Raw genomic sequence first — 22,381 nt, forward strand, 5'->3', positions numbered from 1 at the left:
TTATTATTATTATTATTATTATTATTATTATTATTATAGAATAAACTGCGAGAAGACGATCTTCAGACTTTACCCCATTGTGTAATACGTCGATGGCTGGTAAAATTCATGTTCTGGGAATAATAAGTTAATTAAGTAGTAAAATATCGCTGCAATCGAAAAGTATTGGGAATAAATTTGAATAAGGAACAAAAAAAAAGTTTCCTTCCCAGGCAGGATTCGAACCACGAAAGTCTTAGTACCAGTCTGTCGTGCTCTGGAGTGAACAAGGCTCTGAAATCAGCTACAAGGATCGGTCCGGGTTCTTTGCCGCTACTGTACGTAAGAATACTTTCGGAAAAAGAAATAGTTTATACTTGTTATTCTGATATGTGAACCTTTACAGTGAATAATACATTTTCAAGACGAATGACATATAATATTATTAGGAGAAAAAATTTCCGTTTAACACTTATTGTAATCAGAATCATAGTCGCAGAGACTGTCTGCAATGCACCAGTGAAAATAAACTGATCAACAAAAATTTCTAGAATTACGGCTGTTTGAGAAAGAGGGTGTAAGAAAAGAGTAGGCTATATTGTAACTATGTAGGCTTAAGCCTGCAGTTGAAGAGTTGAATAAGAGGATAAGATGTTGTATGTAGGCTTAGGTACGCAGTTAAATTCTATATTATTATTATTATTACTACTACTACTACTTATTAGTAATATCGGTGTTATTATACATACTTACTACTAATTTATACTTATACAATACGAAGTTGAGTAAGAAGCAAGTAAGGCAATTATTGTTATTTTAAAAAGTGCAAATAAAGAGGCAGGGCGCTCCTAGGTTGGAGAAAAAAGTATCAGGACGACACCCTGGCCCGCCCTGGTACGACTATACCCCTGGTTTTAGTTTTAATTCTTCATACTAGCATCTTGTCCAGTTCGCGAATTTTTCAAATTGCTCACATAGGAAATATTTTGTACATTTTTTCTAAATCAGTTATTTCAGCTGTCGGTGGAATTTATGATATTGAGATAATATCTTGGGATATAAGTCCGAGGATTCGCATAGTGATTGGCTAGTGCGTAAGGATGTATGTATGCCATCATACTAACATGTCATGGATCACCGACTTAGTTCCAGTGTTTGAGCTGATTACATGGTTGTTTTTTTTCATGCCTTCCCCCAACTCCAAGGTGGATGTCAGTCATCTGCTAATTTATCGCGAATCTCGATCTCATCTCATCTCGCTAGATAACCTGCAGCTGACATACAACATCGTCAAATGCCCGATTGAAACATGTAGTGGAACAAGTGCTTTGAGAACCTATGTCACTTCATGGTATATGGCTTTAATAACAGAGATTACATTATTTTTTCAAAACAATTCTTGTTCTTTTATTTTTAATTCTGAACTTTTTTAGAACAAGTTTTTGATTAAACATGTGCAGTCCTAGACACAAAATATGATCGCTCTTCTGTAGCCTGAATTTGTCTAAGTCGGCCACCTTGGGGCACACAACTAGGGAAGGGATGTTTATTTTGCTCCTAATTGACCCCCTGAATGTATCTTTGTTATAGATTACATATGACTCTTGATCTATAAACAGACAGAGAAGGCAACAAGACGAAGGAAAAACAAAGAAGAGTTTTGCCTAAGAAATTCGTTCACGTATAAACCTAAGTTTTCAGGAAATCAACCGAAGTTTTCCGGAAGGGACTTAGAATATGGTAGCCGGTCATTTTTTGTCTAAGACGATACGTTATGCAAAGAATGAAATTATGTTGAACAAATTTCCTTGAATAGGCTACATCAGTTGTTTGACAGTATCTCTAACGTAATGAAGGGAGTAAAGTAAGTGAAGTCAATGCTCTATCGGTATTTATTTAATTGATATTTTGTGTTATTTTTGTAATAATGGTCATTTCGTTCAAGTAAAAATTATGCTTCATATTTATCATTTCCTGATGAATTGCATATAGTATGAGAGCATTTTTGGAGGAAGTGCTGCATACATACAAACGGATAGACAGCACATCAAAAACCGCCCTTTTGGTATAGTAATAAAGAGACATTGTGCTTTAATTTTTCGCATATCTTTGATAGTACGTGTACCCTCAGGTGAGAAGATCTGAGACAGATAAGGAATGATATTATATGATATTCTATGTCGTACCAGGATCAAGGAATATCTATGCTAGTGAGGAATACAGAGTGAAACAGCCGGTGAAAAACAACGAACAACTTTATTGTACTCCATTTACCCGTACATACTATACAAATCACTTAACCAAGATAAGCGTGGCCGGCTCCATAGGCCAGACCATGTCCGTAGGCGAGGGCGGGAGCGGCATAGCGGGCAACGGGAGCGGCGACAGCGACAGGAGCGGCATGGGCAAGAGGAGCGGCGTAGCGGGCAAGAGGAGCGGCGTAGCGGGCAAGAGGAGCGGCGTAGCGGGCAACAGGGGCGGCGACTGCGACGGGAGCAGCGACCTTAGCGACGGGAGCGGCGACCACGGCGGGTTCACGGTGTACGACAGCGTTGAATCCGTTGACGGGGTCAGCTGTGTACTCGACGGTACGGCGGGTGCCGTCGGGCTCCACCAGGCTGTAGCTGCCCTGGACGACGTCTCCGCTGCGGCTCTCCTGCTGTCCCTTGGAGTCACCGGTCAGAGCGTCCTGGATGTCGTAGGCGTAGCTGTACTGGGGGTTGGGGTCGTAGTCGGTGTCTACGGCGACCTTGGCGACGGCAGGGGCGGCATAAGCGACAGGGGCGTGGGCGGCATAGGCGGCGGGAGCGGCATAGGCGACGGGGGCGTGGGCGGCATAGGCGACGGGGGCGTGGGCGGCATAGGCGACGGGAGCGGCAACTGCCCTAGCAAGGGGAGCTCCAGGAGCCACGACGGCGGGGGCGCCAATGAGTCCGGCCCTGGCAACAGCCACGACGGCGGCGAGAACGAAGATCTGAAAATAAAGATCGGTTATGCAGTAACTTCCTGCGAAAAGAATTTGGAATAGCGAAGGAAACTGTTATGTTATTACAAATCTTTCTATTATCTTTAAGTGAGTTTACTGATACATGGCCTAGAAATTTGGAATTAAATTGCATTTCTTCCTCTGTATTTTTCAATTTTTATAATAATAGTAATAATAATAATAATAATAATAATGGTTTATTTAACCTGGCAGAGTTAAGGCCATACGGCCTTCTCTAACACTCAACCGGGAGTAAAACTGCGTTACAATAAATACAACAAATCTACAAAGTACACTACAATTTTGCACACAAAACTGAATAAGACAATAATAATGTAATGTAAACAACAAGCAAGTAGAAATCAGACATAATATATAACATACAGAAAGAAGAAAAAAAAAATGTGAACAGCAGGTCAACTTTGTCGAATTGTTTGCTGTATTTAGAACACAATGAAACGGAATTGGGGATAAAGAAGCATTTCCACGACTCAGTGATTGCCTCGCAGTTCTCGTTCATTTCCTTAATACCTCGTCTTATAATTTGTTAACACTTCGACAATTTTGCGAAGAGTGAGTGAGAACCGTTCAGAAGTAATTTTGTACGCGCAAAAATACACTAAACGGAGACTTCTACAGATTTTGTTGCTACACGGTTGGTATTCAGTCATTTGCTAAATGACCTCTTGTACAGGACGTATAGGCCTATTCGTATATTGTGCATATTCAATAACAATATGAAATAGAAGTAGCTTCAATCGCAGTTCACTCATCAGCTAAAGTAGCTTTAATATGATTTAGAAACTACAGTCGTAGATTCGAAACCCACGTAGTTCATGGATTTTTTTTTTTTACTACGGAGTATATTCAGTCTTATATCCTGCGTATGTGGACAGTTGGCGAAGTGATGATCCACGTTACGTATTTTATAATGTATATAAACGAGATTAAGTTCACTTTAGGACTTGGAGCGTGACTCTTCAGCAGTTTTAATCCCTCTTAAAATTTAACCAAACGCCTCCGTATAATGCTACATCATTAAACCAAGAGTTCTCAAATTAGGCCCACATCTTCATTCTTAAAGAAAGTAACCAATGTGTGAAATGTAACATTATTTTCAGTAATCAGCTATTAATGACGCTGTATCAACTATTTAGCTCCATGGAAATAGTGATAACGAAAAGATATTTGACGAGACGACGCCGAGGATTCGCCATGAATTACCTGACATTCGCTTTACAGTTGGGGAGGACCTCGGAAATATCCTACTAGAAAATCATCCCAAGCGGGAATCGAACCCACTCTCGAACATAATTGCGGAACAGAAAGTGATATTAATATTCAGTAGGAAATTATCTTAGTTTTTCCCAGGTGTATCAGCTTCTGCTTCATCTCTGACGAGCGATTTAACTTAAGTTACTAAATTTCACACATACGGAGGTAGTTAGACTATCTCTTTTTGTAATTGCAAGCATTCTACATAGGATAAATTCCACGTTTCGCATTTCTGACGTAGAAATATAGATTCAGTGTTATTCACAAAAGGTTATACTTATACTTAAAAGTTATAATGTATTACAATTGCGTGGCTACAGAGATAATTTTGTATGAATAAATTGTATTCAGATTTGCAGAAGATAAAAACTATTTACTATTTACTGTCATACAAGTGCAGCTCTTAAACATGGTGCTAGTTTCGGCCAAGACTTTATAATAAAATTACAAACCATTTTCCAAATTTGAAATATTTTAAAATTGAAGCTTTTAAAAAAGAAATTTGTAAAATTGTCCATGATATATAATATTAACAAATGTATTTTTTTTGCCTTTTATTTCCGTCGACTATATTCATGCTTTTATTGAATATTACTGGCTTCTGTCGGATTGTCAATTTATATTAAATGTGTATTTTTCTCTCTTTTTCTCTTTCTTCTTTTTTCTTGCTCTTGTGTTGTATTTATTGGTTTGAATTAATTTGCTTACTGTATTTAGGAAACTGTCTTTGTAAAATGTTATGTTATATTATTGACTAAGACCACACCGTACACGAGCCTAGCTCTTACGGTAGTGGCTAGAAACATTTTTGTTTTATAAATGTAATTTGTACTCACTAGCTAGCTAGTTAAATAAATAAATAAATTTACGTTTTCTAATATTAATTTGTCTTATGATTTATTATGTAACAGCTAATGAACATTTTATACTCTCAATTGATGTATTCTTATATTAATAAACTATTAGTTTTTGTTCCCAAGCATTTAACTACAATTAAATTAATATTTCTGAATGCCCGGTACCCGGCTACGTACCTTGAAAGCCATGTTTGTGTGACACTGACTGCGATATGGAGTTACTGTGTGTCCCGTTTATATAGCGGGTCGAGCGGCCCCGCCCTGACAAGCCACCCTCGTCTCACCAGTAGAACGGGGTGCAGCAGCAGGTTCCGATTGGGCAACCCGTGCGCAATATGGATCAGACTGTGTTGCAAGTGCGAAACAATACACTGGCCCACTGCTATTCTGCAATGCGTAGCTATTCTTATCCTTCTGAGAAATATGAAAATTATACCCGATCGTTATTAATTTTGGTGTGACCATAATTTTAAAGTAGGAAATAGGGTTTTAAATACAATAGTGTTCGCAGACGATCAGGTGGTCTTGGCAAATAATGAGAATGAGCTTCAGTTTGCCTCTTACCAACTCCTTAATACAGCTCTAAAGTATAACCCGGAAATCTCAATAAGGAAATCTAAAAAGATGGCTTTTCTCGGAAAACGTCCCAGAAGATCTAAAATAATATTAAATAATAAGATTTCGGAACAGGTTAATCACTTTAATTATTTGGGGTGTGATATTACATACAAAGAAGACGAGGATGTAAGAAATAAACTGGGAAAATTGCAATATATGAGTGGAACAATGAAACGCACTATGTCAGGAAAAGCTAGAAAAGAAACTATGTTGAAATTTTATAAGATAGGTAGATAGATAGATGGATTTATTGAGTAATATTATATATATATATATTTTATATTATCATAATTTTCTCTCAAATTCAATGCACGGGTCTTCTGACCGTACGTGCTTTGTACCCAAAACAAGTCCTCCTTTGTAGGTTCCCCCTCCCCCACCTATGATTATATCCAACTACTCTCTAAAAGAACACACATATTAAAATGAAAATTGCACAATAAAACACATTATATAATATATCCTAACCTAAAAGACATAAAAGTGTACAGTTGGGTAGATACTATTATCCCTTCCTCAGTTCGCGTCACAAACTTCAACAGCTGAAGTTATAATCTTTCTCGCCTTCAAGAGGAACAATCCAGTCTTTTTTTCCCTTTCTCTATTCCCCATGAGGTCAAGACATGCAAGCGAACTCCTATTCTGACTTAGCATCGAGGGTGGTAGATTTTTTCTCGGTACATGTTCCAATTCGACACACTGTAATAAAATATGTTTATAGGAGTCCTTTTCTCTGCAAAGCGGACAAAGACGCTCCCCTTCTTCGTTGACAATTTTATTACCCTTCCATGCCCCCAATCTTAGCCATGCTAAACCTGCTCTGCTGTCTTTGTTACAAGAATTTATGTAGTCACACCTCCCCCAGTTAAGCATGAGATCTGATTGTAAATGTAGTGAGAACTTTTCCGAACATTGGAACTCAATCTCTTGCCTCTCGATATCAATTAAACGCATCTTCAAAGTACGCCATACATTTCTCCTGTTATTCTCTCCTTTCTCCCACACCTATCCCATTCCTATATGATGCAGCCCTCTCTGCAGTTTATAAACCCACCCCTTTTCCCAATGAAATTTTATAAAGTCATGGCAGTGCCTGTATTGATGTATGGTTCAGAAAATTGGACACTGAGAAGATCTGATAAGAGACACACAGTCTACAGAAATGAGATTTCTGAGGAGTGTAGCTGGATGAAATAAGGAATAGGTAATTTTATTAGAGGTGAATTAGGGATTTTTAACGTGAATGAAAAGATGCAAGAGAGAGAGAAAAAAAAAAGAAATTGGCATGATCACATCTTTCGGATGGAAGATGGAAGGTTGACGAAGATGGTACTAAAGTACCAACCATTTGGATATCGTGATGTGGGTCATCGTAGAAGGAGATGGCAAGATGACTGGACATGAACGTGTGTGATCGGAACGGAAGCTATTGGTCCACCTTGTAGCTGATGCTGATGGTGATGATGATGATTATTATTATTATAATTATTATTATTATGATTATTATTATAATTATTATTGCCATCACCATCATTATCATCCTTGACACTACCACAATCATTGATTTATTTACGTATTTATTTATATTTTATTTTTTTCTTGTTAGGAGGGAGGGAGGAATCATCCCATGCACTACGACCTGAAGTCTATATTTATTTATTTATTTATTTATTTATTTATTTATTTATTTATTTATTTATTTATTTAACCATCTTTTTGTGTATAAGTCCTCGTGACCTGTTACGCTATCCAGACACTTTTCTGTGTTTCTACAAAGGTTTTCTATCCCTTGATTCTTAATTTATAACCTATCGAGGTAGACGTGGTCTGTGACGGTTGCTAATTGAGTGAGAATTTATGTGCGTCAATTGTAATTGGTTCTATTTTCAGAATATCCATATTTATAGTTATCTAATTTCGCATATCCATCAGTTATTCATATAATATGTATGTATAATTCACTTATACGAGTATTAATTTGAATGAACTTTATAGGTTGATTTGCTTTCGTTTGGCTTGCTTTTTCGACGATCGGTCCCGGATCCATATACCTAGACATTCTGGGGCACATTATGCTATAATTGACCATGTCCGATAGGAGTCCTGGGTGGATTCATGAATTCGATGTTCACAGCCAGGTCATCTCGCCTCTGCCCTTAAATCCTACATTGTACTGGAGACTTGTAGGCCTACTACTCCTACAACTTCATCATACCATAATATTTTAAACATTGCAAATTATAGATAAATGAGGAGAAGATGGAGAGTCTTAGTGAAATGAAAGGAGGAGATGTAACTCGACAAAATCTGTATGCAATTTCTGCTTTGTCCACCATGAATTCCATCATTACCAGACCAGGAGTCGAACTTGGGCCGCGTGGACGGAAAGCCACCACACAAACGCTGTCACAGGCGCAGCTTGCTTTGTACATCAGAGAATGGTGAACTGACGAAGTGAACAGGTATCGGAGAGTGAGAATTGAGCAAAGAGACCAAAATCAGTACGACTTTGAAAATGACCTTGAGGCCTTACTAGTTTCATATCGAATGATTGCAAGGATGCTTTACCGCGGATAAGGGTAACTGGATTGTGAAGTTAACTGTACACTTTATTCTGATGTCAAGATTGAGATATTTTATGTATATTCCTTAATTTTGCCGATATAAAACTCTTGGTGTATCGACTTCGTCCTGCTTGCTCTTTAAGTCGACTCTGAAACACTCTACTTCGCAATACTGTCACCTGGCGGTGACTGTATGAAGTTCGTGGTCATTCACACCTCGAAGTCCCGATCGACAAGTGAACATTATCATCCAAAACTATATTGAATAATGTAATGTATGTATGTATGTATGTGTGTATTTATTCACACTGCAATGGATATATACCCGGTGGCAGTGGTAGATAATTACACTCAATAATGACAATAATAAACTTATTAATTAAAATACAATTAATAATAATACTACCAAAATCTCCTATGTTATCAATCTTTCACATATTATTTAATATCTGTTAATTACATGCAACATTCTTTCATCGAAATGAAGTTAATAATGTAAGAAATTAACTAATATACTGTAGATATTAAATTTAGTCCTTGGTAAAGATATCGTGACTTTATAATATAATTTTGCAGTCTTCAGTACATCAGGACAACGGAGAAATTTAACACTTTTAATTAATAAAAGTAGATCTATATGATTTCTCGCGCCTTTAATTGATAAATAAAAGACAAAAGAAACTCTTTGCGCAACAGGCCAAGGAGGGTCAAAGGCTACCAAGCGAATGTACATACGCATGCCCCAGCTTAGGTGAACGATCATCCAGCTAGTATGGGACATCGTGTGAAGTACGATTTTCCTTCCAGCCGTTACAGTTGGCTTCCGAAACCGGATTTCCTACTCACAGTAGCTCCCAAATTCATCACGATGCTGGGTGGACACTGGTCCAATACACTGGCCGAAATTTCATGAGAAAATTCCTTCCCTCATGAGGACTCGAAGTAGCGCTCATTCCACAGCTACGACGCGAAACTTAATTGAGACATAAAAGCCAATAAGCCTATTGTTAAGGGATTATTCACTGTTTAAATTACGCCGAAGATAAGAGAATAAAATGTATTTATTTAGAAGGAAACTCTTTCAGCTTTTTCAACGACGACATGCTGTCTCTTTGGACAAAGCATGACTAAAACACAGAGTGAAAATAAAAAGTGAAATTAAAAGCAGAAAGATCACAGAAGAGAAACACAGGAAACGAACAGTCAGCTTTTCTAGTCTTATTTCAACTCCTCTTGTAGTTCTAGGTGTTCAGTGATCTTTATTTGTATTGAATGGCATTGCTTATTATTTGTTTATTGCCTAGCAATACCTATATTCATTTTATTTATCTGAATTTTTCTGTCAGTTTTTATCTCTTTGTCCCAATATATTTACTTAAACTCTTCAGTTTTGAGACATCTTCTTGGAGTGCATTAATAATCTTGTGTTTTGCTGTTACATAATTTGGAATTATTTCTTGTCTTTTGCTGTATAATGTTTACATCATTTTCTACACTAGTTAATGTCTTATATCCTCTTGTAGTTTGCTGTAATATTTTTTTGCTAGATTTTTCGTCAGTGTGATCCATCCTCAGGTATGATTTTATTATTATTATTATTATTATTATTATTATTATTATTATTATTATTATTATTATTATTATTATTATTATTGTTATTTCCTAATTGTACCAGCTTATTTGAATAATCATTATTAGGAAACGAATTTCTAGTTCCGTACCTATTTTGTTTACTACGTCTTACTCTATGTTGTTCAGATATCTGTACGTTTCATGTAGACCCTACTCAGGATGCTCCTGCTAAAATTATATAGGACCTAAAACGCCTAAATGAACCATAAAGTCCTATAAATGCCTAAAAACTATGTTTGTGCTGAAAATCATATTTTTAATATATTTTGCATATAGCTATTTAAAATAACAATACCGGTACTAAAAAAAGTTATATAAAATGTAAAAGAACACCTCTGTGATGTAGGGATCAGCAGAGAGCCCGGGTTCGATTCCGGTCGAATTGGATTTCCTGGTTGGTTTCTCAGGGTTTTACCTCAACCGTAAGGCAAATGTCAGGAAATTCGGGCCACAACATCCCTGAATATCGCCGGCTTCTTTCATCATCAAAATCATATATATAACAAATCAGTAATACATCTACAGACGCCATCTAGTTCACAGCAATAGAACCAATATCAACAATAGTCGGATTTCACCCAAAAGATTAACTCGCGATATGACCAGAGATGTTAAAGTGATATCGGTCTTAGAAGTGGAGGAAAGAATATTTTACCTAATTTTCTGGAACGAAGTTTGAAAAGTTCATCTTACCGTAAAAGGGGTGATAGGTTGTTCCGTTATTCGAAATGGATCTGACCAATCAGTACTCAGTCTCTTTCACAGATAGAATTTGAGTCTTCAGTTCAGTAGCTCTCATTGTCAGAACCAGTTCTTCGTACATAAAATTCACCTAAAATGGAATATTTACTGAAATTAAAATTATTGTTAATTTTATGTTAACTACTAAAAGTCCTAAGTTGGATTTCATAAAGTCCTAAATCTCTCTTTTTAGCACTTAGAAATCCGTTCCCTAGCCACTAGGCTATGTCCTAATAAGCTACTGATGTCATGACACCTTCAGTGGATTAGTGGTGGTAGTGGTGGTGATTATGGAAGATGATGATGATAATACGAACGTGTAGTTGTAGAAAAAGTCCCTATTTGCAAGGGGTCTGAAAGTTGTCAGATTAATATGAGAACTTGGCCTCTTTTCTTACTTCGATAAACGCTGTCCAGCTTGTAACATCAAGGGGAAAATTATCAAGGGAAATGATGATGTAACGTAATGACACAATAACAATTAAGGAGTTGAAGGGAGTCGATAAACAAGTAGCAGCATTAACCATAAAACACACCAGTATTGTCAAGCCCAAGCCGGTCTATCGTCGGCTGAGGTTGTAATTACTCGCAATCATCTAGGTTCGAACCTGCGACGTTAATGACTATAATAAATGGGAGTCGCGAATCAGACCACAACTCCTACGAACTCAAAATATTGGAGAGAAATTACAGTAGAATGAAATGCGAAGTACTGTCTTCGATCATCTGTAGGCCTAGTATTACGTAGAGTACAGTAAAGGAGGCAAGACCTGTCCTTTGACTTTATCATGTGTCGTGGCTATATCACCAATGAATATGAAGGGAGAAGATAGGTTTTAGTCTGACAAGCAAACGATCTGATGGGGGCAGATAAAAAAGTTATTTTTTTTCTTCCACCATGTTAATAATGTCTAAAGAAATGCTTATACAAATTTTGGCCACTCGACCGCAATTACGAGACCGTCCAGAAAGTGATTTTCCCTGAGGCTGTTTATAGAAAAAAAGCACAATTGTATGGAAATATTTATTGAAACAAATACAGCAGTTGTTGCGCTATTTTTCAACATATTCCGTATTGGAATTAAGACTTCTGTCATACAATGAGACCAATTTTTGTGTCGTAGAAGTCAGCCGCCTCAGATCGGAACCAGCGTTTGACTGCGTCTTTACCTCTCTCTGCAGATCCCATGATATGAGAAATGTCTCAATTGCGATGGAAAATATGTTGAAAAATAGCTCAACAATTGCTGTGTATCTTCCAATAAATTTGTCTAATGAAATTGTGTTCTTTTTCTGTTAACGGCCCCTGGCACACTTATTTTTTTACGGCCCTCGTAATTGCGGTCGAGTGGCCAAAATTTGTATAAGCACTTCTTTTGACATTATTAACATGGTGGAAGAAAAAAAAATAACATTTTTATCTGACCCCATCAGAATGTTTGCTTGTGAGATTAACTTCCGTAGATGCCTTAATTTACGTTCGTATAACATCATGAAACAAACTCTCTTTCTGATAGCTCATTCTTCCCATCTCGCACAACTCACATGCCAGGTCTCTCCTCCTCATTTATACCTCTTAATTTTATCTTGGGATTATTACTACGAATTAAGATGCTGTATGTAGGATGTAATAATATAAGAGATTACAACCATGTTTGTAGTAGACCTATATTTATCCTCTCTACTTCTTTTGTTTATCTTTATTATCTTTTCTTCTATTCTTTCGTTATTATTTATTTTTCCATTGTATCTTTCTCTTTGCCTCTTCTCTTCCTTTGTTTCTCCTTGTCCGTTTTTCTTCTTTCTTTCTTTCTTTCTTTCTTTCTTTCTTTCTTTCTTTCTTTCTTTCCCTTTTGATTATGTTGCATGTCTTCCTTCGCCATCTTCCTCACTTTCTCTCTTTGTTCTTTGTCTTGCTCTCCCTGTTTCTGTTGATTCCCAGTTGCTTTTTCATCTCTGTACTACTCCTCAAAGCATGTCATCTTGTTCACCTTGTTTTGTTTTCGTGTTGTTCCCAACTTGGTTAAAATCGACTGTTTTAAAGAACGACATAACAAGTTTATAACCCTGAGCGCGGACATCTCAATTCTAACCGCAGATGGGCGCTAACATTTCAGTGAAATCCGGGATCCAGTTTTACTCCTACCTCTTTGACCTTTATCGCAGTCCAGATGATGGGGCAGAGGTCGCGGGGTGCAGTGATCTCATTCATCGCTACGCAAAGCTTTTATTTCTTCGACTTGCTTCTACAAGTCCCTTTTCCGAGTATGGAAATCACGTGAAATTCTAGTAAATAATTTTAGATATACTTATTCAAGAATATCCCTTTAAAGTTGGTATTTGTTCAAGTAACATAATTTTATTCGATATATAGGATTTTTTAAAGTCTATTCGAGCACTGCTTCTACTTCTTTTCTTCGGTATGCGATTTAAGGCGGATTAATGAAAACTGTAAGCTTAATTTTTCTCTGAAAATTTATACGATGTTGCTTATTTCTGGCTTGTAAGACCAATGTTTTATTAAGTTATAAAACCTTAATGGTAATTTTTTCGTTATACATTTTGTGGACTTTGGGTATTCTAACAATTTATTTATCCAGTCTGACATTCACATTGTAGTACACTGACTTATTACTAAATTATTCCATGATTCGATTATCGATTATCGAAGTCGACTGTGCTGATATCTTGAGTCTCACCCAGACAGATGCAATATGTTATATCTTACAAATGACTCTCCATCCGCCCAAGTTAGCCATATCACTTAACCGACTCTGAACAGCCTTTTTCAGTATCGTCATATTCTGCTTGTTCATAGATTAGGCATTCAGGGCTGTTTTGGCCCCTTTATTTCTGTTATCTTGGTCTGTTGTCAGATCTCATTCAGCTCCTTTGTTCTTGTGAAACGGAAGTAGTGATATTCTTCGTATTTTCATTCATATATCGTATATATGAATGCTGGCTTTCTGCGTCTGTGTTTCATTATTATTATTATTATTATTATTATTATTATTATTATTATTATTATTATTATTCTGCACGCATTGTATTCTTCACCTGACATAATTAGGAACATTAAATCCAGACGTTTGAGATGGGCAGGGCATGTAGCACGTATGGGCGAATCCAGAAATGCATATAGGGTGTTCGTTGGGAGGCCGGAGGGAAAAAGACCTTCGGGGAGGCCGAGACATAAATGGGAAGATAATATTAAAATTGATTTGAGGGAGGTGGGATATGATGATAGAGACTGGATTAATCTCGCTCAGGATAGGGACCGATGGCGGGCTTATGTGAGGGCGGCAGTGAACCTCCGGGTTCCTTAAATGCCAATAAGTATTATTATTATTATTATTATTATTATTATTATTATTATTATTATTAAAACCAATATTAATTGTACCAGGTCTAGTATTTCCTCACATATTATTCCTGTCAGTTATTCCAGTACAGGTCTTAATATAACATAATTTCTAATGCCACACTTCTTTATCTTATGATAGTGTCCAGCAATTGAGTCGCGGAACAAAGAACTTTATTAAATTTCTTTTGTGTTTCAAATCCTTGTCACAAGCCCCTTCTGTAGTTTGTAATACTTAGTACTTTTATTGTTTCTAAAAAGTTCTATTGTATTGAATCGTGTCTGTATTTCGGTTTTTGTTTCTTAACTAGTTATTCATTTTCATTTTTTTATATTATTTATTTAATCGTTAACTGTTTTTGCTTTTACTAGTGATTTTCCTTTTATATTCCGTATTTTATATTGTTATCAAATTACAATATTTTGGTCTATGCGTACTCAATCATATGACGACTTCTCATTAAACAGACGGAGTTTGTTCTTTCGCATATTCTATTACAGTTCTATGAACAAAGATGTTTGTACGGATGTTCTAACAGTAGTTTGACTTCCCCCTGTTACTGTTCCATCATTTCGTCTTTATTTTATATAATAATACACTTAAATAAAAGTAACAGTTAAGAAAAAGTACACAAAGTTGATGTAAAAATGTTAAATGTTATGTTTTATTTAACGACGCTCGCAACTGCAAAGGTTATATCAGCGTCGCCGGATGTGCCGGAATTTTTTGATGTAAAATATTTCTAGGAAATAAGAATAGGATATTAGTCGTTCTCAACGTCTCAGCAATCGAGTATCTATCGAGTATCGCTTCGCTCATTTCGAACGAATATTTGTTCAAAGAAATATAGCCTAGTTCAGTAATACTTTACTGCCTATAGCAGTTCTGTTTGCATGGAAAAACTAGAATTTGTGTATATAAACTAAAGTCCAGTCCATTTATGAAGTCGTAAGTCTACGATATTATCTTACTGTATTTACAAAGTTCCGTAAGAAAAACTTTATACATGAAAGAATTAATGACTAAAGCAAAGAAAACACTTCTTAAAGACTAATTACTCTGTTACACAAGTATTTTAAATAACAGGTTAGAAATATCTTGCTGCCTGATAGTTATCACCACCTTTTAGATTTTGAGTAATTTACTCTTTACGGTATACTAGCAAAGTTTGTCTAGTAATTGCATTGTTGTTCTGTAATTTTATGCACATCTCAATACAGTTGTTATGTATCATCTGCAGCGAAAAAAAAATGTTAAAAAATTAAGAAATGCAGGACCGTCTGAAGATGGCACGAAGCAAAGCGTCTTTCCTCACCATAAATTCCAGTCTCCTTAATTAAACTTTAATTGAATTTACTTTCCGTAATATTAACGGAAAAATATAGAGAAACAGGAAAAATGAAGGTTATATTATATTAATTATAAAACGAATTTTATTGTAACTTTTATTAAACTGTGGATTAATACAACAGAAAGGTTAGAGTCAATGTTACAGCAGAACATCCCCTATGGGAGGTACGGGCCGGGGTATGCGCCGTACGCAATGGGGGTGGGAAGAGAACGGGCGGGGATTCGCACGGGGGTGGGAACGACAGGCGTCTTGCGCACGACGGCGTTGAATCCGTTGACGGAGTCGGCGTAGTAGTCGACGGTGCGAACAGTGCCGTCAGGCTCCACCAGGCTGTAGCTACCCTGCACCACATCTCCGTCACGGGTCTCGGTCTGTCCCTTGGAGTCGCCGGTGGTAGGGTCGTGTACGTCGTACGAGTAGCTGTATTGTGGATAGGGGTCATACTCGACGTCGGCGGCGTAACGCATTGGAACAGGGAGTGCAACAGGATAGGCTCCCAGGTACAGCGCCTTTGTCGCGGCCACGAGGGCGGCGAAAACGAGAACCTGCGGACAAAACACACAGAGTGACCATTTACTTTTTTTGAGTCGCCTGATTTTGTCTCCATACTTCAAAATGTCTATAGGCTATAGGTCTACAACTAAACAATTGACATACTGTTCATCTTTTAATGCCTTAATTTACTACGATTTTCACTTTCTTTATATAGGTCTACCAATATGCTATATTATTGTCGGACCATCGGATCTGTGCCCCTTCAGCACTGTCATCGTTCTTGGAAAAATTAACGCCTCTACTCACTCCATTCCAGCAGCTTTCCTCCTAACACGTCAGGCCACGAACCTTGTCGAATAGGGTGGTGTTGCCAAACTTCCGCCAAACAGTGTCATGTCTCTTTAATATTGCTTATTAATAATGTGAGGTCATAATTTAATTTAAGTAGATCTAATGACGCTGATTGACTTCTACTATTAATTGGAGATAATTATGATTACAGTGGATATTTCTTGGTTAAATGGAATTTACGTGAAGGCAATCTATTTTGTTTCTAGAAAGAAATGTTTTCGTCATAAATACTTTTTCTTCACCTTATTATCTTATTTTGTTAGGTTTGGAACGTGATCTTGAAGGCCTAATAAAATTATAAAATTGTAGGAATGAATGAACACATAGTCATGTACCCTCTTTCTTTCTCATCCGGGCTAAGGACCGGCTATGGCGAAGTTAATACATACTGCGATCTTATTTACATACTATAAAACATAACATACTGATTATGTGCAGGAGTTCTAATTTATTCTTATGAAAATAATTTACATATTTACAAAAGACCAAGACTTGTATTATGCATGAAATTACAGAGGGCATATCCCGGACATATCTGAATCTGAGTCACTACTATTGCTGCTGCTGCTGTCTTCACCCAAGTTGATAACAAATCTAGCTACTTCCTCTTCTATTAATCCGTAACGTTTCTTTCCCACCTTGGAAATTTATTGCTTTCCTCGCAACCTTCAATAATTTCTTCAAAGTCGGAACTTCTTTCTGCATGGTATAAAATTCATCAACCAATTGAAATAAAATAAGCCTCATCTGTGATCGCAGCTGCTCTTTTCGTTGCCTGATTTAGAGGAAACAGATATTGACCTGTTTTACTTGCTTAATAATATTTTTTTCACCACTCCGTGCTACAGTATAGATATTGAGTTGACAACACTGGACTTCAAAATTGTGAGTAGTGGGGGAGAGAAAGGGAGAGAGGTAGAAAAGAGAGAGCTAGGAATGCAAGGAGGGAAATGAATTACCGAGGCTGAGGAGGATTTAGGGTTCAGTTCGCATATCTTACGGGGGCACAGATCCGATGGTCCGACTATAAAAGGGAGTGATTCTGATGTTACAAAAAAAAAAAGCCCAATTTCGAGATTCTGAAAAAAAGAGACATTTTCAGTATTCCTGATAACGAAAAATTAGTTTTGGATTTGCTAGTTTCCCTGATTAATTGGGGGAAATTTTCTCTTTTCGTTGCCTGATTTAGAGGAAACAGATATTGACCTGTTTTACTTGCTTAATAATATTTTTTCACCACTCCGTGCTACAGTATAGATGTTGAGTTGACAACACTGGACTGCAAGTGCAAATAAACTGAAGAAGGTTCAAAATTGTGAGTAGTGGGGGAGAGAAAGGGAGAGAGATAGAAAAGAGAGAACTAGGAATGCAAGGAGGGAAATGAATTACCGAGGCTGAGGAGGAATTAGGGTTCAGTTCGCATATCTTACGGGGGCACAGATCCGATGGTCCGACTATAAAAGGGAGTGATTCTGATGTTTAAAAAAAGCCCAATTTCGAGATTCTGAAAAAAAAAAAGAGAGACATTTTCAGTATTCCTGATAACGAAAAATTAGTTTTGGATTTGCTATTTTCCCTGACTAATTGGAGGAAATTTGCCCGTTCAGTACCCGTCAGTCAACTACCCGGAAGTGATTAACATGAGATATGACATTAAATAAAATATTAATGGGGGTTTATTTTATATCAGTAACATAATGACAGTTTATTCTCAATCAGAACAATATATATATATATATATATATATATATATATATATATAGATAGATGGATGGATGGATGGATGGATGGGTGGGCGGGCGGGCGGGCGGACGGACGGATTTATTGATGCATGATAAATTATACAAACTCATGTACACAAGATCCTTCGCACGAGCCCGTACGGCCATCCGTGCTATAACTATGCACAGTTTGAATCTTTAAAACGAAAATAATGCCTATTAATAATAAAATAGTAAAACAACAGTTATTATTATTATTACTACCGTTATCATTAATTATCACAATTACAACTAATCTAACTTCAAATAAAAATTTCAAAAAAATAATAAAAATAAAATAAATGTAAGATATGAAAAGAGAGAGAAAAAAACGCAGTGAAACATATATATATAAACAATTCAATTCCTTATTGGGACTGCACGAAATAATCCAACTAATAAATATAAAGGTAATACATAAAAAAACATAGGCCTACACACGCGATAAAAAAGACACAATAAATACAAAAATAACATTATCCACTAATTACTTCATCATTCCAAAACTAATTAATAACTCTTTCCCTTATTTTCTCTGCTCCCTCCCCCTCGGCCAGTTCCACCCTCAACTGTCGAACTTTTGCCATAAATTTTCCCACACTGTCACAAAATTTAACGTTATTTAACATATCGTATGTTGCCAAGTGCCCCCTGCTAGATGTAATGAAGGACTCTGGCAGGAATCGTTTCCTCAGAGCTTCTGTGGCTTCACACTCCGACAAAATGTGGTGTAATGTCTCGCCGGACATATTCTCGCAGAACAATATATTCTGAATGTCTTGTTCAAATAGTTTATAATTTGAGTCAAGTTTAGTAACTGTTATCTGATTGTCCTCATCAAATTCTGTTAATAGAACTAATTTCACCAGTATAAGTACCCTGCTGCGGCTGAATGATCAGGCCTTCAGCCTGACACACAGGCGTTACGGATTCGACTTGTCAGACTTGGAATTTTTCATTAAAAAATCCCTACTGACACTTGTGGCGGACAAAGTCGCTTTTGGGAGAGAGGAGGTTTCTCGGGGTCTCCCATTTCGTCATACTAGACATCTACATCTCCATTCCATATCATGCCATAGCACATTACCCGAACGTCGACTGGCGATGCACGGAGGAGGGTGGCATAGGGATGAGTGGAGTTGCTTGCTCGAAACCTGAGTAGGTACGCAACGAACCTTGTACTATCAGTCTATGTGGGTTTCGAAATGCGCCTAGTTTGAGGGTTAGCGCAATAGATCTTGAAAGGTCGTAGTGCTCCCCTCCCGAAATTCAATTAATTTCAATTCAATCAATAAATGTGTTAAATAATGAGATAGAATAGTCAAATTCTTCGACTACACTAATAGTCAAACGATTCCCATTCCTGCTACACCCAAAAAGCCATTATATTCACACTCGCATATTATGATTTGCATATATCCAATGAAAACATGAAAAAAGGTAAGAGGTGTGAAATGTGTTTAAGGAACTTCAAGACTTAAATTTTCGTTGTAATCTGGATATACCTATTTTTCTTTAATAGAGATACGTTTCTGTAAAGTACAGTAATTTTCTGGAAAGTCAGATTGCTTGTAAATATCTTTTGTCAGTAGTCTACAAACTTAATTGTTTGATATAGCCTACGCATATTAATAGTGCATATTGAAGATACAATGACCGAATTTGAGTAAAAATATTTAATTACAAGCTTTTTAAAATATTTTGAAATTATGACAAGAAATGATTTTTTTTTTATTTCTATGCAAGATGTTATAGGGCTATATATATATATATATATATATATATATATATATATATATATATATATATATATATATATATATTCAGGGTTCTACAGCTACTGCCGTCTTCCTGTGCCAATCCTCCAAAGCCTTCTGTCTTGTGCGTCTTCAGTCCTCAACCCCCTCTTGTGCATGACCTCCATTACTTCGTTGTCCCAAGTTCTTTTTGGTCCACATCTTCCTCTTCTTCCTGGAGGTTTCCACTGGTAAATTTGTTTAGGCCATCTATCTTCGCCCATTCTCATCAGATGATCAAACCACTTCAAACTCTTATTTTCTATTCTATTTAACATTGTCTCTTCAGCATCCATTCTATGCCTAATTTCTTCATTTTTAATGTGGTCCAAGCGGGAGACTCTAGCACTTCGTCTCAAATAATCCATTTCTACGGCCAAAATTATTTTTCTATAATATGCATTCGTTACCCATATTTCATTTCGTAGTTTAATACAGATTCAACTAACATTTTGCCAATATATTTTTTGGTATCCTTCCAAAGATGTTTATTCCACCATATAGAATTTAAACATGTTATAATTTTTTTACTTTTTTCAATTCGTTTTTTATTTCCTCTTCGCCAATACCTTCTGCTTTAGTTATAATTGTACCTAGGTATTTTGCCTGGTTAACTTTTTAATTTCAATTTTATCATCTATAACAATATTATCACTACTTTTAGTATTAATGGCCAAATATTCTGTCTTCTTATAATTTATAGAGAGACCCCAGGATTCATAAAATTTGTTTAATCTTTTGACCATAAATTCTAAATCAAAAATATCTTGGGCAATCACTACTTGATCGTCTGCAAATTGTAAATTAAATAGGAATTTATCTTCTATTTTTATTCCCATTCCTTGACAGTTTTGTTTCCATTGTTTCAGGCCTATGTAATACGGGTAAAAAATTCTAAGATTTCTGTAATTAATTCTTATTAACATAACCAAACACACTTCTTCAGTAAGATTCCTAGACATTGTGCAAAAGTAAGGGAAGTAGGCCTACATCCCCCATAGTTTTTGGACATAAAGACGTAAGCACTATAAGATGACGTGATTAGCAAGCTCTCCAGCCGTCTTTTTCCGCAAGGAAGACTCGTTACCCAAATTTATAGCAGATTGAACCCCGGAGCCATTTTAACAGATGTGGCTAAATGAACAATCTCACCATCATCTGGGGTCTTCCAGACTGTAGTCTGTCGATAGAACCAATTTATTTCTTTGTTGTTTCTGTAAATTTTCCTAAATAACTGGGTGATAGTGATTTAAGTTATCACTTTCTTTGTATTGTAACACATTTCGTATGTTAAAATGTAAAACTAATATTACACAATATTTCCTTGCCTATTGCTGTCGCAGAGTGAATTCTACCTTCATGGATGAAATAGATTTGTCCGTACCTTAGGTGCCATGTTTTCTGCTCCCCGATGTTCTTCTGATAACTGACGATGTCGAAAATGACAACGAAATCTTTTATACAAATGTTCTGACAATGGTTTCTGGACCGGTTACACTTGTTTAGATTCGGCTTCCCTTTTTCCGACAAAAATTCATGGTCGTCAAACTCATAACCATCTGTCGAGATAATTAAATCGAAACCCAAACTTGGACCAATTAGTACACTTGGCATTGGTGAAGAGACGCGTACATGACCCTGGAAACATAGTGCAGTTCTAGAACAGTCACAATTATGAATTAGTGGCAGAAATGTACGTAGTGTCACACGCAATGAAATACCTTACAAATGCATTACACTGACATTTCGTGCATCCTGACGGAAATCGGAGTTGATATTAATAATCTAAATCAGATTGTTATTGTTCAGTCAAGTGTCCGAAGACAGATTGGAACCTCATAACTGACACCAATAAGGTATCACTCATGACGCAACTAAGACAGAGATAATGGGGTAGGATGGCTTCCCTCCATTGCATAGATCACTGACTAGTAACATATTACTAGACCTCGGATTTTACGTTAAATGCCTATTTTTTTCTGTAGGGATAAACTAAAACTAGTTAAATATCTTCAGATTTTATATGAAATATGAACGTTTGAAAGCGTTTTTATGATGCCTAAAATGCCTCTTTTTCCATTTGAGACCTATTTTAAGGCTTTAGAGCCTAAAATTGCCTATTTATGTTTTTTTACATATATATTTTTAAATTTTCGTGTAACAGTGAAAGAGAAAGTTTTAATTGTCATGGGGTGGTCAGGTTCATATATCCTGCAGGCCTAATAGTTTGGTTGTAGGAATAAAGAAATTCTTGGAAGTGTCTGATCTTTTAGAGGATTTGAGTAGACAGTAGAAATGTGCTGAATCGGGAGGATGTAGTTCTACCTGAAGAAATTAGCATGACAAATATTGCTAGATTTAAATACGCATCCATTGCTTCCGTTTGATTGGGAAGAATTTTTTTCGCTTCTAAAATGGTTCTGTCTAAGAAAAGACAAAGTTTCACAGTAGAAAATTAGACAAAAATGTTATTATGTATTGGAATGCCAATGACCCAACCAATTTCTTTTTCTCTTCCTGATCAGCTTCAGCATCATTCTTTCTTCACCCACTCTTTATAATATAGCTTCATTTCTTATTCTGTCTATTTACTTCATACGCTCTATCCTTCTCC

The 22,381-nt window shown here is 36.5% G+C and overlaps 2 protein-coding genes across 2 annotated transcripts; both read right to left on the reverse strand.

Annotated features, from left to right (window-relative positions):
• Positions 1-2,216: 2,216 nt before the first annotated feature.
• LOC138709396 (cuticle protein 21-like) lies at positions 2,217-5,417 on the reverse strand. Its single transcript, XM_069840136.1, has 2 exons — positions 5,275-5,417; positions 2,217-2,953 (listed from the first exon to the last, which is right to left on the reverse strand). The coding sequence occupies exons 1-2, from the start codon at positions 5,284-5,286 to the stop codon at positions 2,276-2,278; spliced, it is 690 nt and encodes a 229-aa protein (XP_069696237.1). The 5' UTR covers positions 5,287-5,417; the 3' UTR covers positions 2,217-2,275.
• Positions 5,418-15,030: 9,613 nt separating this feature from the next.
• LOC138708640 (larval cuticle protein A2B-like) lies at positions 15,031-21,192 on the reverse strand. Its single transcript, XM_069838730.1, has 2 exons — positions 21,152-21,192; positions 15,031-15,910 (listed from the first exon to the last, which is right to left on the reverse strand). The coding sequence occupies exons 1-2, from the start codon at positions 21,161-21,163 to the stop codon at positions 15,521-15,523; spliced, it is 402 nt and encodes a 133-aa protein (XP_069694831.1). The 5' UTR covers positions 21,164-21,192; the 3' UTR covers positions 15,031-15,520.
• Between the last annotated feature and the right edge of the window lie 1,189 nt (positions 21,193-22,381).

Source organism: Periplaneta americana, chromosome 11, assembly GCF_040183065.1.
Source record: "Periplaneta americana isolate PAMFEO1 chromosome 11, P.americana_PAMFEO1_priV1, whole genome shotgun sequence".
In the NCBI taxonomy this organism is placed as follows: domain Eukaryota; kingdom Metazoa; phylum Arthropoda; class Insecta; order Blattodea; family Blattidae; genus Periplaneta; species Periplaneta americana.